Here is a 12,140-nt window from a genome sequence, read left to right as displayed (position 1 = left end):
GCTGCACAGAATCTTTATCAGAAGAGTAGATTCCATGTGATATTGGGCTTTATCTCTGTTTACCCCCAGTAGCACCACACAGAGCTTGATAGACTTTCCCCTGCATCAATTCTCAGATTACTAGTGTTGTTTACCTGGGGCTTGAACACATATACTGAGCCTCGGTTATTCCACTCTGTCCTACAAAGTCTGGTAAGTATTCAAAATCAGAATCTTCCTCTCTAGGAGCAAGTTCAGAATTCTAGAATACATCATTTTATTCTCATATTATCTAGTAATATAATTCTTCTGGGACTTATTTGTTCCCCAAGAAATATCAAATTAGCCAAGATTATAATAAGCTTGTAGCTTTCTGGATGGAAAGGAAGTGTACCCATAAAGTAAAATCCCACAGAAAGAAAACCATTAAAAATAAAGCAGGAATATTATAATATTGTGATACATCCTTCATCCTTGCTATTGTAAAAAAAAAATTGCAACACCACTTCGAAGAATGCACTTCAAGCTTTTCCATCAATTGGCTAGAAAAGTACACACAAGGTATGCTATAATAATGTATACTATGGATTGTAATTCCAAACTAGTTAGCATGTGTTGCCCATTAAATTGGTCATTTTATCCAAAATATCAGAAGCCAGAAAGCCTGTCTTTATTCAGTTTTGGCTCTGAACACTTAGTGCAGGTCTCTTCCTCGTCTATTAGAATTTTCTAATTAATATATCCACTATAATAATTTTATTCATTAGTGAGGAATCTAGATTTGGGGGAGGGGTATTGAAAAATGTCTCTAAGTTCAAAATTCCCTTTATATTCAGCCAAACAATGATGACCAGGTAAAAATTTACCAGGTAAAATACTGAGCCTGTATTTTTCTCTGTCTCTGTACCCAGGAATAAGCTTCTATTCAGTTAAAGGGCCTTTCTTTATCTATGAAGAAGCTTTTTAATATAACAAAGGAAACCCCAACTAGTTCTGGAAGCCAAAACCTGAGTAGACAGCAAGCACTGTTTACGAACCCTTGGTTATATCTGTATTGTGGTATAACCCTTCTCGTTAATAAAACAAGAGTCCCAGAGTACACAGTAATTTCTATCTTGTCAGCCAGAGAAACAACATTCCTGAACAGTCAGCAGTTGTGATTTGAAGCTAAAGAATCCAGGTCTTTCCGAGCCTGGATTCACCCATCTGTGAAACGGAATAAATTCATTTCTACTTTGAAACACCAACTTGGGAAATGAAATTGGTAAAAAAGCACATTGTTGAAACTGAATTTTAGTTTTGTTAGAAAAAAAGAGGGCAAAAGTATAAAAAAAATCCATCATCCTACAATAAAGTCAAAATTATTTTTCTGTCAGATATCCTTTTAAGATGAGATACTTTATATGAAAATTGCTATGTTTATAATAACTTTTTGAACAACGTGATCAATCAATGAATAGAAAAGCTTTGCTGCCTAGCAACTATATATTCTTATATTTTCTTGATTCTGAAGCTAATAACAAGGCTTGATCACCATAAATTTTACATTAATTATGCATAAATTGCATGCTATGGTTTTAAATAAATAAATGCTGGAAATTCTATTCCTATCTACTCTGTTATACTGGGTCCCTTTATCCTGATGTGCTCAGCTGCAGATAGCATTGACAGTTGCAGGTACTATTGGGAGATCCCAGTCTCCTTCTCATGCTTCCACGATAATTGACATTGACGCTAATTGGACCTGGCCTTGAACTGAACTTGGTAGACTCTAAGTGACCTTAGTTAAGATTCTTAATTAAACATGACTGAAGACAGACATAAGCACATAGAGAATGCATTGTCTCATCTAACTAAGCAAACACAAGTAGGATAGAACAAAGGACTCAAACCCTGCTGAGGGAATGTGAATTTTTCTTACAGCCTCTTTCCTATTTCCTCTCTGTAAGTTCTATTATCAGGCAAAAGGAGACATTAGCCTTTTGTTTTCAGGTTGACTAAAACTAACAATTTGGGCAGTTCTCAAATGTCTAATTGGGTTCTCTTGGTTCTCATGTGTTATATAGTCATTTTTTTCATTAATTAATTTATTCACTTTACATCCTGATTGCAGCCCTTCTCTTCCCAGTGCCCCCCCATACAAAGTCCTTTTCCCATCCCTCTTTCCCTTATTCTCTGAGAAGGGAGAGGCACCCCTGGTATCACCCCACCTTGGCACATCAAGTCACTGAAGGACTAGGCACATCCTCTCCCACTGAGGCCAGACAAGGAGGCCCAGTTAGGGGAATGAGATCCACAGACAGGCAACAGAAGTGACTGGACTACCAACCAAGAAGAAAGCATGGATGGGACCTAGGCCCTCTACACATATGTAGCATATATGCAGCTTTGTCTTCATGTGGGTCCCCCAACAACTAAAACACGGGCCATCCTTGAATATATTCATTTTTTAACTGGTCACTATGGCTTGAGGAATGTACTGTTCTGATTGCTGTTGATTCTCAAACAGCAAGGGAGGCAGAGAATTCTACTTCAAAGAGGATGAGGACAAAAAGGATAAATTATGGTCAACATAATGTACATGGCTGTTTTGCCTGCACGAATGTCTGTCTGTACACCACATGTATGCCTGATGACCTTGGTTGCCAGAAAGGGCATCCGCATCCCCTTATCCTCTGAGCAGGGAGAGGTCCCCACTGGGTATCACCCCACCCTGGCACATCAAGTCATTGAAGGACTAGGTGAGTTCTGTGAGAGTAGACTTACAAAGAATTTATTAAATATCACATAGTAAGCAATGCTCAAAGTCAATCATGGTCATGTGCCACTGTAGTCCCAACTATGTGAGGGTGAGGCAGGGCGTCTGAGGTGGATCAGAGGAGTACTGCAGGCTAAGAGTTTGAGACCAATCTCACGAAAGCTCCACATCATATAACGAGTAAATTGTTCAGCTTGTGCATACTTTTCCCAACGAGCTATCAGTGCTTGCCTGTCAGTTCTATCACTGACGTCTCTTTTCTCCATCACTTATCCTGCATTGCATCACCTATCTGCGGTCTCCCAAGGCTCCCAAAGCTGCTAAGTCATGTTGTAGATACCACAGCACATGTTTTAATAGGTCAGCAGATCAGTATCAACACTGCACCTCATCTGGGCGACCATAGCAAGCATCTATGTTTATATAGACACTCTGTGACTGGCTACTTTGTCCCCATTAAAATTAGTAGTCTATTAATTCATAAATAAGATGTAGAGACTGGCAGAAACTGTGGGCTAGATTAGCCAAAGAAGTCTAAATAAGTCATCCTTAGTGATGGCCTAACAATACATTGATGGCCAAGTGCTTGGCCATGCTGGGGTAGTGAGCAAGTTCACATTTTGTTCTTATGGAACTAACACAACTATTGGCTGAAATCTCACCATCTATGTATATTGTTAAATATATAAGTACAAATCCAACAGTCCACATGCATACATCTCAAGCCACTAATGAATACATACAGTGATCATCTAAGGAAAATAATGAGAAAAAATTTCAACAGCCAATAGTTAAATAAAATATTAAGCAAAATTAGTTATTTTCCATTCCTGTTTGATTTCTGATGCTACAATAAACACCATGGCCAAAAGCAACTTATGGAGGACAAGGTTAAGGCTTGGGCATACACATACAGGGAATAGTCCTTCATCAAGGGACATTAGGGCAGGAAGTAAAGCAGAAACCACAGAGGAATGCCACTCACCGTCTCACTCTCAGTACTCAGTTAGCTTTTTTATACAGCCATGTCCTTCTGCCCAGGCATGGTGCCACCCATAATGGACTAGATCTCCCTCATCAGTCATTAGCCAAGACGATCTCTCACAAAGATGGTCACAGGTCAATCTCACAGGCAGTTCACATGGGGATCTGTATTCCCAGGTGACGCAAGTTTGTATCAAGTTGAAAAGAAGAGGTGACCAGGATACCTGGTGACAGAAGCAGATTATTGAGAAGCCTATCATATCTAACAATCAGGTCTCCCTGTAAGATGACGATGTAATTAGCCATGTACACATAAGTTTGCAAAGGCCTGGGTGTGGCCTCTCTGTTTGTCAAAGTTGTCAGACCACCCTTCTGTGGATACTGAGCATTTTTGGTTTGGACCAGGATACCACAGAGAAAAGGAACACATCTCTAGTTCTAGAACCCTGAAGTGCAATGCAAGCTCTTCCTCTGTGTATTTCCCTACCCTTGAAAGGGAGAGGTAGCTTTTTCTGCAGGGATTTTCTTGTCTCTATCAGAGCCACAGAACCACTAGCTTCATGTATACAGACATGCATTGGAATTGATAAGATTTGAAAAGTATCCTGGAAAGCAGTTGGTTCTCAACCTGTGGGTCATGAGCCATTTGGGGGGGGTCACATATCAGATATCTTGTCAGATATTTACATTATGATTCATAACAGTAGCAAAATTATAGTTCTGAAGTAGCAAAGATATAATTTTAGGTTGTGGGTCACCACAACATGAGGAACTGTATTAAAGGGTCACAGCATTAGCAAAGTTGAGAATTGCTGTGTAAAGTGTTATAAAATTATGCAATATGTCCTTGTGTTGTAAGCTATACTTTTTCTTTACTTATCTACAACTCTTCAATTTTTATTAACTTTTTAAAAGATTGTTAAGAAAGTATACTTTCTTCCTAAAAATTCCAAAGCTGTGTAACTGTGCACAGTTAATAAAATGTTTAAATCTATCTTGACGTATTGTTGGTTCACATTGCTTTGTTAATATCTCTTGGGTTCCCGCTACCATTTACACTGCATACTTAATTTAATAATATTAAATAGCACATAAGAAATGATCTTGACCCAGAACTATGACAACTCCTCGTGGTCCCAGTTAATCATTCCCTTTCCCATTGGCAGACACTGTAGGCTGACTTTTTATGGTAACTGGGTGACTGCCCTGTTTTGTATCTCACAGTATACTGTCTGTCTAACAGTCAGAAAATGCTTGATAATTTTAGGTTAGTGTCTAAGTTCAGATGAAAGAAAATTAAATCAGAGAAAAGAAAAAGTTATTGATTTTCACCACTCAGGGGAGATCACAGGTTTGTGGGTTCAGTAAAAGCGACACACCAGTGTATCTCCAAGTTCCTGTGGGACCCTCTGTGAGGTTTCTTTAGAAATCATGTCTTGATGTAGTGAATCTAGGTTGAAGTCTGAAATTGTGAATTTCAAAGGAGCATCCAGGAAAAAACTGAGAGTTCTAGCCCACACCCCATGCTTTGAAATGGAAGGCTGTGCATCCCCATTCTTGAAAAACAGTTCAGATCACAAACGTGCAGTGCAAAGTACTATCTCTACCCAGTAGGGGTTTCTGAACCCTTATGGGAATAATCGACTTCTTTATAAAGTCATTTTTTCCCCACAATGACTCTAGTTATAATATCCAACCAAATGTTGAGGCATGACATATATGTAAGAACGCTAACCTACTTCAGGAATTAGCTGTAAAACTTTCTTCTAGAAGCCCTATGTTCCAAGATGCCACATATTTTGTAAACCGCTTACCAGCAGAAACGCTGAAGATATTTCAAATATTTTTAGGAGTCCCTCTCCTTTCCACAGTAGAAGTTGGAAATGAGAAAATGGCCACCAACATTGTCTTTCCCTGTCATTTTTGAGAAAGCGCCTTCTTTTCTGTCTGCTTGTAGTGCCCTTGGCTACCAGATATCTGCTTGGTCCAGTGCGCAAGAGGGAACAGACCAAACAGTACCAACTGCATCATCTTTGAGATCAACAAGTTCTTAATTGGTCTGGAAGTGGTGCAGGAGCGTCAGCTCCACCTGGAGACCAGCGTGTTGAAGCTGGAGGATGATACAAACTGTTCCCTGTCTTCGATTGAAGAAGATTTCCTTACAGCCTCGGAGCATTTGGAGGAAGAAATCGAGGTGGAAGACTGCAAAAGTGGTAAGGCATTGCTGCTAAACCAAGTGTATCCCCTGAGATTATTCACCCACCCCTTGCTGTGACGCTGGTAAGAAAAGTTTCAGGCCATGTCAGTTTGGCAGATGCATCGTCTCTGCACGCTGAGGTTTGATGAAGCAACAATAATAAGAGAACACTAGTGAGCACACTGACTAATGCATTTAAGACAGCTTAATGGTTGGATGGATACCGGCTCCAAATGATGCCTTGGGGATGCCGAGGGAAATCTGTGTACCTTCCTACTCACTAAGAGAATGCCTCTTCCCAAGAGGAAGGCCAGTTTCCCTGAAACTGCCAACAATAACAATAATAACAACAACAGCCAGCATTCTCAACTGGAATAAAGTTGGACTGGCTTGGATTCAAATCCCAGAACGTCCTTTGAGGCTGAGAGGCCCAAGACTTCTCTCCAATCTCTTTTAAGGCCTGGTTTCAAAATGTGCCTGTAGTGAGTGGTAGTTGTGAGATTAGAAGGCACTGACTGACCCAGGAAAGTGTTCAGCGGCCGTTTGCATCCATTGACTCAGTAGCAGAACTCAGTGTTCCTCCTCCCACCCTAAGCCGCAGGGAAGGAAATTGCACAGTGCTCCCTTGTTGCTGAGTCAGGTCCTTTGCAAAGTTCAGCTCAAACCTTTGCCAACAAGGTTCCTACTGAATTTCTTCTAACCACCCCCACCACCCTACCCTTTCTCCCTCCTTTCCCTAGGATGCAATCTATTGTATCATTTTCCCAGGAAAAATGATGACAAGCCATTGTTCTCTTTTTTATTGAATATTTCTTTATTTATATTTCAAATGTTATTCCCTTTCCTGGTTTCCTGTCCATAAGCCCCCTATCCCCTCCCAATCCCCTTCTTCTATAAGGGCGTTCCCCTCCCCACCCACCCCTGTTACCACGCCTCCCCAACATTCCCTTGCATTGGCGGTCCAACCTTGGCAGGATCAGGGCTTCTCTTCTCATTGGTGCCCAACAAGGCCATCGTCTGCTACATAGGCAGCTGGAGTCATGGGTCTGTCCATGTGTACTCTTTGGGTATTGGTTTAGTCCCTGGGAACTCTGGTTGGTTGACATTGTTCTTATGGGGTTACAAGCCCCTTCAGCTCCTTCAATCCTTTCTCTAACTCCTCCAACAGGGACCTCATTCTCAGTTCAATGGTTTGCTGCTTACATTCGCCTCTGTATTTGACATGCTCTGCCTGAGCCAATCAGGAGACAGACAAGCCATCATTCTCAAACACCTTCTTCCCCTCACCACCACCACCACTGTAACCCTATCATTTTTGTACCACATTAAAGGTGTTTTATTGGACAATGCTCCTTAGTGAAATTCAACATCCTTATCAGAGTCACTTTACCTGAGACAACAGTCCCCAAGTTAGATGCAAATTTAGAAGGTAATTATTAGTTTGGGCCCATTAGAATCTGCTACCTAAGAAGTAACAATGTTCCTCAATTCCCCTTCACTAGGTTTGGAAACTGTAAATGTGTCAGCTAACGTTTTGGAAAGCAAAAAACCAAAGGAAGCTACCCAGGAAGGATGGGATTACCACAAGGAAATGTTGCATTGTGCTTTAGGTGAAAAACACATTAGAAAACACCGTATGCCCTCAATGAAAACAGAAAGGTCAAAGGAAAACACGGCAGAGAACACAGCCCTGCAAAGTCTCAATCCTTCAGCCAGACCATCACGCTTGAAAAGTGAAGTGGTGGGGAACAAGCAGCCAGCCACGAACTACTCTTACCCCGAAAATATCAAAGGAGAAATAGAAACATCTCAGATGCTGTTCATCCCCAGGGATGCCTATCTCTCCATGGTTTCTTCATGTGGTGTACTCACTGAGCAGGGAAGCAACCACAGAGACCAGGACGCTACTCCAAACTCCCTTCCTCCCGTTCAAAATGGAGAAGCCACCGCGGGCGAGTACGCTACCAACTTAGCAGAATCTGTAATGCAAGATGCCTTCATCCGCTTGTCTCAGTCGCAACCCACACTGCCCCAGGAATCTGCAGTCAGTTTCTCTGTGGGAAGCGCTCTGCTCCCCAGTGGTTGTTGCACAAAAGATATGGTGGTCCCTCGTTCATGGAATGAGCTTCCTAAAATTGTCATCGTGCAGAGCCCAGAGGGCAGCGACACAGCCCCCGAGCCAAGTGTCTCCTCCTGGCCCGACACGGAAGTGTCTGTCGAGACCCCGGGCATCTTTTCTGCAGAGAGTTCCAGCAGACCCACTCAGAGTGCCCTAGAAGTTGCTCTGGCTTGTGCAGCCACTGTGATTGGAACCACTTCCAGTCCACAGGCCACAGAAAGATTCACCATGGAGCAAGAATTTCTGGTATCTACCTACGCCCAGAGAGGCAATGGGATACAGCAAACTCCAGTGCCCAGAGTATTCATGGGACCTTCTACAACTGAATACTCCTTCCCATCAGCTCTGTGTGGCATGACCCAAGTGGCAAGCGCTGTCGCTGTCTGTGGCCTAGGGGAAAGAGAAGAGGTGACATATTCTGTAGCTCCAAGTGACCTCTTGCCCACACCTGGGGCTTCTGAAGAAAGATCCTCCATTGGAAGTTTAGTGACAGAGAAGAGCACAGAACTGGGGAAGGAAGCCATTGCAGAGGCTCTGCTCAGGGAGGCTACTCTGGTTTTAGCAAGGCCGAATGCATACAGCAGCGTCGGAGAGCTCTTGGAATCTGTGAACCGGAGGATCATAGAAACGACTTCTAAAACCCAGACGCTGTGCACAGAAAATGTTCGACGGAATGAACTGGCACACACCTTGTCCAATGTCATCCTCAAGCATTCCATTGATGAGCTGCACCAGAAAAATATCATGGCTCACCCCACCGACGAAAGGCATCCCGGTGGGACTCTGAACACCTTAATGGAAAGTGTGAACCAGCTGCTGCACAACGTGATGTGCTTCACATTCAGAAAGATGAATCACATCGTAACACTGGGTGAGCATCCCGCTGGCCTTTCTAAGGAGACTGTCACTTGGACAGAGTCAGGGCCCTTAGGTTGCCAGTCATTTGATAAGGCTGCTGGTCACGCATGGGTTAAAGCCTCGTCTTGCTCCAGCAGCCATCCCTCTAGCAATGCACCCGGTACTGGCCTTGTCATCAGAGATCTTGTAGAAGATGCATCTCCTAAGCCAGACGAGGGTGGAGCAAGGCCAGAACTGGTCAACAACCCCAGGCTGCAATCTGAATTCTCATGCAGTCACAGAATGCTTGATTCAACTGCTAAGACATTCCCCAAGGAAATATCTCCGAAAGGGATTGTGGGAGAGGATACAAGAAACCCTCTTCATACACTAAGTTATGACAGCAATGAACAAAGAACTTCTACAGATATAGGAAAATTAACAACAGTAGGAGAGGTCCGTAGTACCATCCAGGAATCTGAAGACAGCATTGTTCCAAAAGCCCAAGAGAAACACACTTGTGCCACACCTCTAAACAACGAAGCTCAAATTAACCTATCCTTGTTAGGGGATGACCTAGTGGTTCCTGATCAGTCTACACTAGAGGCAAAGCAGTCCGAGGTCTATGGCATCACAGACTTTGCGGAAGAATTGGCAGAGACTGTTGTCTCCATGGCAACTGAAATCGCAGCAATCTGCCTTGACAACTCCAATGGAAAACAGCCGTGGTTTTGTGCTTGGAAGAGAGGGAACGAATTTCTGATGACGCCTAATGCATCCTGCCGATCCTTGAAGAGGAAGAAGGAAAACTCGGGCACGGGAAGCACTGTGAGGAAACACAAGCCACCTCGCCTCAGTGAGATCAAGAGAAAAGCAGATGAGCACCCCGAGCTGAAAGAGAAGCTGATGAACAGAGTCATGGATGAGTCCATGAACCTCGAAGACATTCCTGATTCCGTCAGTACTTTTGCAAATGAAGTGGCAGCCAAGATCATGAACCTAACAGAATTCTCCATGGTGGATGGAGTGTGGCAAGCCCAGAGTTGTTCCCGGAATCGGCTTCTGGGTGGTGATAGGTGGAACCGGCTGAAGGCCTCGAGCTGTGAAAGTATTCCAGAGGAGGACTCTGAAGCCAGGGTCTTTGTAAACAGCCTGGGTTTAATGAGCACCTTAAGCCAACCCGTTAGCAGGGCCAGCTCAGTCTCCAAACAGTCCAGCTGTGAGAGCATCACCGATGAGTTTTCCAGGTTCATGGTGAAACAGATGGAAAATGAAGGAAGGGGGTTCGAGTTGCTGCTGGATTACTACGCTGGCAAAAATGCCAGCAGTATCCTGAACTCAGCAATCCAGCAGGCATGCCAGAAAAACGACCACCTCAACGTAAGACCAAGCTGCCCCTCTAAGCAGTCCAGCACCGAAAGCATAACAGAGGAGTTCTATAAGTACATGCTGAGAGACATTGCCAAAGAAAACAAAGATGGCGCCTTGTCCAGACGAAGCAGCCATGATTGGACCACGGGCTTGCTGTCTCCTTCCGCACGATCCCCACTGTGTTACAGACAGTCATCTATGCCTGACAGCAGGTCCCCGTGCTCCAGGTTAACAGTAAATGCACCTATCAAAGCCAACTCCTTAGATGGCTTTGCCCAAAACTGCCCTCAAGATTCTATAAATGTACAGCCAGTCAGTAGGGCTTCCTCGTCTGGCCTCTGCAAATCAGACTCCTGTTTATATCGCCGAAGTGGGACTGACCAGATCACAAACATGCTAATTCATGAAACATGGGCCAGCTCCATTGAGGCTCTCATGAGAAAGAACAAAATCATTGCTGATGATGGCGAGGCAGCTAACGCCAGCCCTGGTCCTGTTTCTGGCAGCTCGCCTTCGCAAGTAGAGAAGTGTGCCAACAGATTAGCCACCGGCACAGGACACAAGGGACCAGGTCTACTTGTACAGGAGTCTGTTGATTACCAGAGAAAGGATGCTGTCACTGAAGGCAATCGTTCCCCAGTGTCATCTCCAAGCAAAATGGCTCCTGTTAAAAAGCCCAGTGGTTTTGATCCTACAAGAGAAACCTCTGCATGCCACGCTGTTGCTCTCAAAAGCCCCAGGCGGTCTCTTTGCTCAAGGGAGGTGCCTTTGATTCAGATAGAGACCGATCAGAAAGAAGAATGCGTTGGAGAATCTGAAACCTTACTTCCCCAAAGTGGCTCCCTAGAGGAAGCAGAAGGGCACCAACCTGAGGAAACCATCCCAGATGTGGCCAGAAGCGAAGACACAGCCCTAAGCGCCTGTCAAAGCTCTCAGTAAGTTGATCATCTCTTAAGCTATACAGGATTCATGCTCACCAGAGTTTATCATTTAGGGTTAGTCTAAGTCTTAGGGAGGAATATAGGGGTGTTATCAATGTACAGTAGCAATATACATTTCCAAGACAATAAATGACCTTCATAGGCTCCTGCACATGTATAGAAAGGGAGATGTTCCTCTCATCTTATTCACTGACATTTTAGACCATCTTTCCTAAGGTCCCTGTTCTTCTCACCCGCTGTAATTATAGGCAAAGGTCACGCCCCGTCATGTGCCTGCTGTTTTATTTTGTTTAGAATGCAATCTTCTATCCCCATCCAAGATCAATAATCCTCCTGGTCATCTTGTGGAATTTTATTCATATACCTATGATAACTCTTGGCTCAAAATGCTATGTTTTTCTTGCATGTCACTCAAATACCAAGTAAAGTGAATTCATCCCCACATCCAAAGGGATCAGGCCACCTCCTGGCCCTTCTAGTTAGTGTTTAACTATAATTTGTGAATGATCACTATAAAACCAGTCAGAACCTGATAAAGTTCTGGTATAACTTGCAGTTAGCTGGGGGAGGGGGAGAATCCTTTTAGGCCATTTTGTAATTAACTGAGAATATTCGTTTGAAGATGTCCTCTGCATTTTAGATAACCAGGGCAATACTGAAATGGGACAGGTAACTATTTGGAATTCAAAACTGATTTCATCCTATAATTGTGGCATAATAAAATATCTGCCTACTGCAAAAGAAAGAAGGAAAGGAAGGAAGGAAGGAAGGGGGAGGGAAGGAAAGAAAGGAAGGAAGGAAGGAAGGAAGGAAGGAAGGAAAGGATTGTGAGTAACATATTTATTTCCAGAACAAACTCAATTCCTTTATATAACAAAAGAAACACAGCATAGTTCTCCTCATTAAACGAAGTTCCTAAATGGTTTTGAGGCTTTCAAATTTATTCATGGTGAT

General features: G+C 43.4%; 1 protein-coding gene across 3 annotated transcripts in view; it reads left to right on the top strand.

Annotated features, from left to right (window-relative positions):
- Sphkap (SPHK1 interactor, AKAP domain containing) overlaps positions 1 to 12,140 on the top strand; it is a 140,504-nt gene that overhangs the window by 108,380 nt on the left and 19,984 nt on the right. For all 3 annotated transcript variants that reach the window (XM_032901484.1, XM_032901485.1, XM_032901483.1), the window contains 2 exons: positions 5,679 to 5,934; positions 7,421 to 11,180. In XM_032901484.1, coding sequence (XP_032757375.1) covers positions 5,679 to 5,934; positions 7,421 to 11,180 — 4,016 coding nt within the window. The remainder of the gene's footprint in view (positions 1 to 5,678; positions 5,935 to 7,420; positions 11,181 to 12,140) is intronic.

Source organism: Rattus rattus, chromosome 4, assembly GCF_011064425.1.
Source record: "Rattus rattus isolate New Zealand chromosome 4, Rrattus_CSIRO_v1, whole genome shotgun sequence".
Classification (NCBI taxonomy): Eukaryota; Metazoa; Chordata; class Mammalia; order Rodentia; family Muridae; genus Rattus; species Rattus rattus.
The sequence above is the reverse complement of the archived record's forward strand: the minus strand, read 5'-3'. Positions and strand labels throughout refer to the sequence as shown.